General features: G+C 61.9%; 1 protein-coding gene across 1 annotated transcript in view; it reads left to right on the forward strand.

Moving 5' to 3' along the window:
- The first annotated feature begins 2,446 nt into the window (after window positions 1-2,446).
- The window catches only part of GLE1 (GLE1 RNA export mediator), a 47,517-nt gene continuing 47,291 nt past the window's right edge, over window positions 2,447-2,672 (forward strand). The window contains exon 1 of the mRNA XM_053374067.1: window positions 2,447-2,601. Coding sequence (XP_053230042.1) covers window positions 2,500-2,601 — 102 coding nt within the window. The 5' untranslated portion in view covers window positions 2,447-2,499. The remainder of the gene's footprint in view (window positions 2,602-2,672) is intronic.

The raw sequence follows: 2,672 nt of genomic DNA on the forward strand, positions 1-2,672 counted from the left end.
AATAATTGCACCCCTTTTGCAAATCCGGTTCATTTTCTGCATTTGCAAATTTCCTGATGTTTACCCAAAAAAAAAGCAATAAAAATTATGGCATTCCTTTTGCAAATCCGGTTCATTCTCCGCGTTTGCAAACTTTGCAAAAATTAAGTAAGGGGGACGCAGATGCAATGGAATTTATTGCACTCCTTTTGCATATCCGGTTCATTTTCTGCATTTGCAGTCCCTCCCTCTTATAGGCCGAAGGGAGTGTCACTCAAGGTCATAGGCGGGCCCTGCCTCCGCTTGAACTGGCTCTAACAAGCATCCAGCCCCTTCATAGGCCAAACGGGCTGTCAGTCAGCGTGGGGCGGGGTCTCTCAGACGCGGGAAAGCAGTCCGGCCCTCTCATAGGCCAAGCGGGCTGTCACTCAATGTCATAGGCGGGCCTCCCCTTCCCTTTGAACGACGGCAAAGAACATCCCGCCCGCTCATAGGCAGAAGGGGATGTCACTCACCGACGTAGGCGGGCCCTCGCCGAGGAGGGAAAGCAAGGCCGCCCGCTAATAGGCCGAACTGACTGTCACTCAGCGTAGGGCGGGGTCTCTCCCATGAGAGATAGCATTCCGGCCCGCCCATAGGCCAGGGTGGCTGTCACTCAAAGTCATAGGCCTGTCACTCAACGTCGTGGGCGGGCCTCGCCCTCCCGCTATGGACGACAAAAAGCATCCCGAGCGGTCATAGGCGAGGGAAAGCAGTCCCTCCCTCTCATTGGCCCAACGGAATGTCACTCAACGTCATAGGCGGCCCCTGCCTTCCACTTGAACGGCTAGAATGACAAGCAGCCCGCCCGCTAATAGGCCGACCGGCCTGTCACTCAACGTGGGGCGGGGTCTTTCCGATCCTGGAAAGCAGTCCGGCCCTCTCATAGGCCGAATGGGCTGTCACTCAACCTCAAAGGCGGGCCTCACCGCTCCGCTACTGACGACAAGAAGCAGCCCGAGCGCTCATAAGCCAAACCGGCTGTCACTCAACGACATAGGCCGGCCCTCGCCCATGAGGGAAAGCATTCCCTCCCTCTCATAGGCCGACCTGCCTGCCACTCAACTCCGCCCTCGGCTCCCTCCGCCTTCCGCCCGCCTCCGAGCGCTTCTCATTGGCTGGAATCCACACCGCGGTTGCCTAAGGAAACGCAGCCTAGTCGTGATTCGGGCTATTTCGAAGCGAGGGCCGGCCTGTGCCCTTGAATGACAGCCCGTCCGGCCTATGAGAGGGCGGGACTGCCCTTCGCGCCCGCCTCCCGGCGCTTCTCACTGGCTGTCGCCTAGGAAACGCGGCCTAGTCGGGCTTTGGGCCTTTTCCCCATCCCGCCTCTGCCCTTGAGTGACACGTCCTTGGGCCTATGACTGCCCGTCACTCCGCCTTGCTCCCTCCCCCGGCCGCTTCTCACTGGCTGTCGCCTAGGAAACGCGGCCTCGTCGTGCCTTTTCCGAGAGGAAAGCGAGGGCCCGTGTGTATCCTTGAGTGACAGCCCGTTCCGCCTATGAGAGGGCGGGACTGCCCGTCGCTCCCGCCTCCCGGCGCTTCTAATTGGCTGTCGCCTAGGAAACGCGGCCTAGTCGTCCTTTGGGCCTTTTTCCCATCCCGCCCCTGCCCTTGAGTGACACTTCCTTGGGCCTATGACTGCCCGCCACTCCGCCGTGCTCCCTCCCCCGGCCGCTTCTCATTGGCTGCCGCCTAGGAAACGCGGCCTAGTCGGGCCTTTTTCGAGAAGAAAGCGAGGGCCCGCCTGTATCCTTGAGTGACAGCCCGTTCCGCCTATGAGAGGGCGGGACTGCCCTTCGCGCCCGCCTCCCGGCGCTTCTCATTGGCTGTCGCCTAGGAAACGCGGCCTAGTCGGGCTTTGGGCCTTTTCCCCAGCCCGCCTCTGCCCTTGAGTGACACTTCCTCGGGCCTATGACTGCCCGTCACTCCGCCTTGCTCCCTCCCCCGGCCGCTTCTCATTGGCTGTCGCCTAGGAAACGCGGCCCGCCACTCCGCCTTGTCGCCTAGGAAACGCGGCCTAGTCGTGCTTTGGGCCTTTTTTCCCATCCCGCCTCTGCCCTTGAGTGACACTTCCTTGGGCCTATGACTGCCCGCCACTCCGCCTTGCTCCCTCCCCCGGCCGCTTCTCACTGGCTGCCGCCTAGAAGACGCGGCCTAGTCGTCCTTTGGCCCTTTTCCCCATCCCGCCTCTGCCCTTGAGTGACACTTCCTTGGGCCTATGACTGCCCGCCACTCCGCCTTGCTCCCTCCCCCGGCCGCTTCTCACTGGCTGTCGCCTAGGAAACGCGGCCTAGTCGGGCTTCGGGCCTTTTTTCCAGAGGAAAGCGAGGGCCCGCCTTTATCCTTGAGTGACAGCCCGTTCCGCCTATGAGAGGGCGGGACTGCCCGTCGCGCCCGCCTCCCGGCGCTTCTCATTGGCTGTCGCCTAGGAAACGCGGCCTAGTCGTTTCCCTGCCCTTTTCGAAGCCTCGGAGCGGCATGGAGTCGCAGCGGCTCCGCGGGCCGGCGCTGGCGGCGCTGCGGGCCAGCGGGAAGGGGCGGCTGCGCTACGGGCCGGAGTGGAGCGCCGAGCTGGGAGAGGTCAGGGGGGAAAGATTGAATGGAATGGAATGGGGAGCCTAATCGATACACTTGATTGGGAATCGATCGAG

This window comes from Podarcis raffonei, chromosome Z (assembly GCF_027172205.1).
Source record: "Podarcis raffonei isolate rPodRaf1 chromosome Z, rPodRaf1.pri, whole genome shotgun sequence".
NCBI lineage: Eukaryota > Metazoa > Chordata > Lepidosauria > Squamata > Lacertidae > Podarcis > Podarcis raffonei.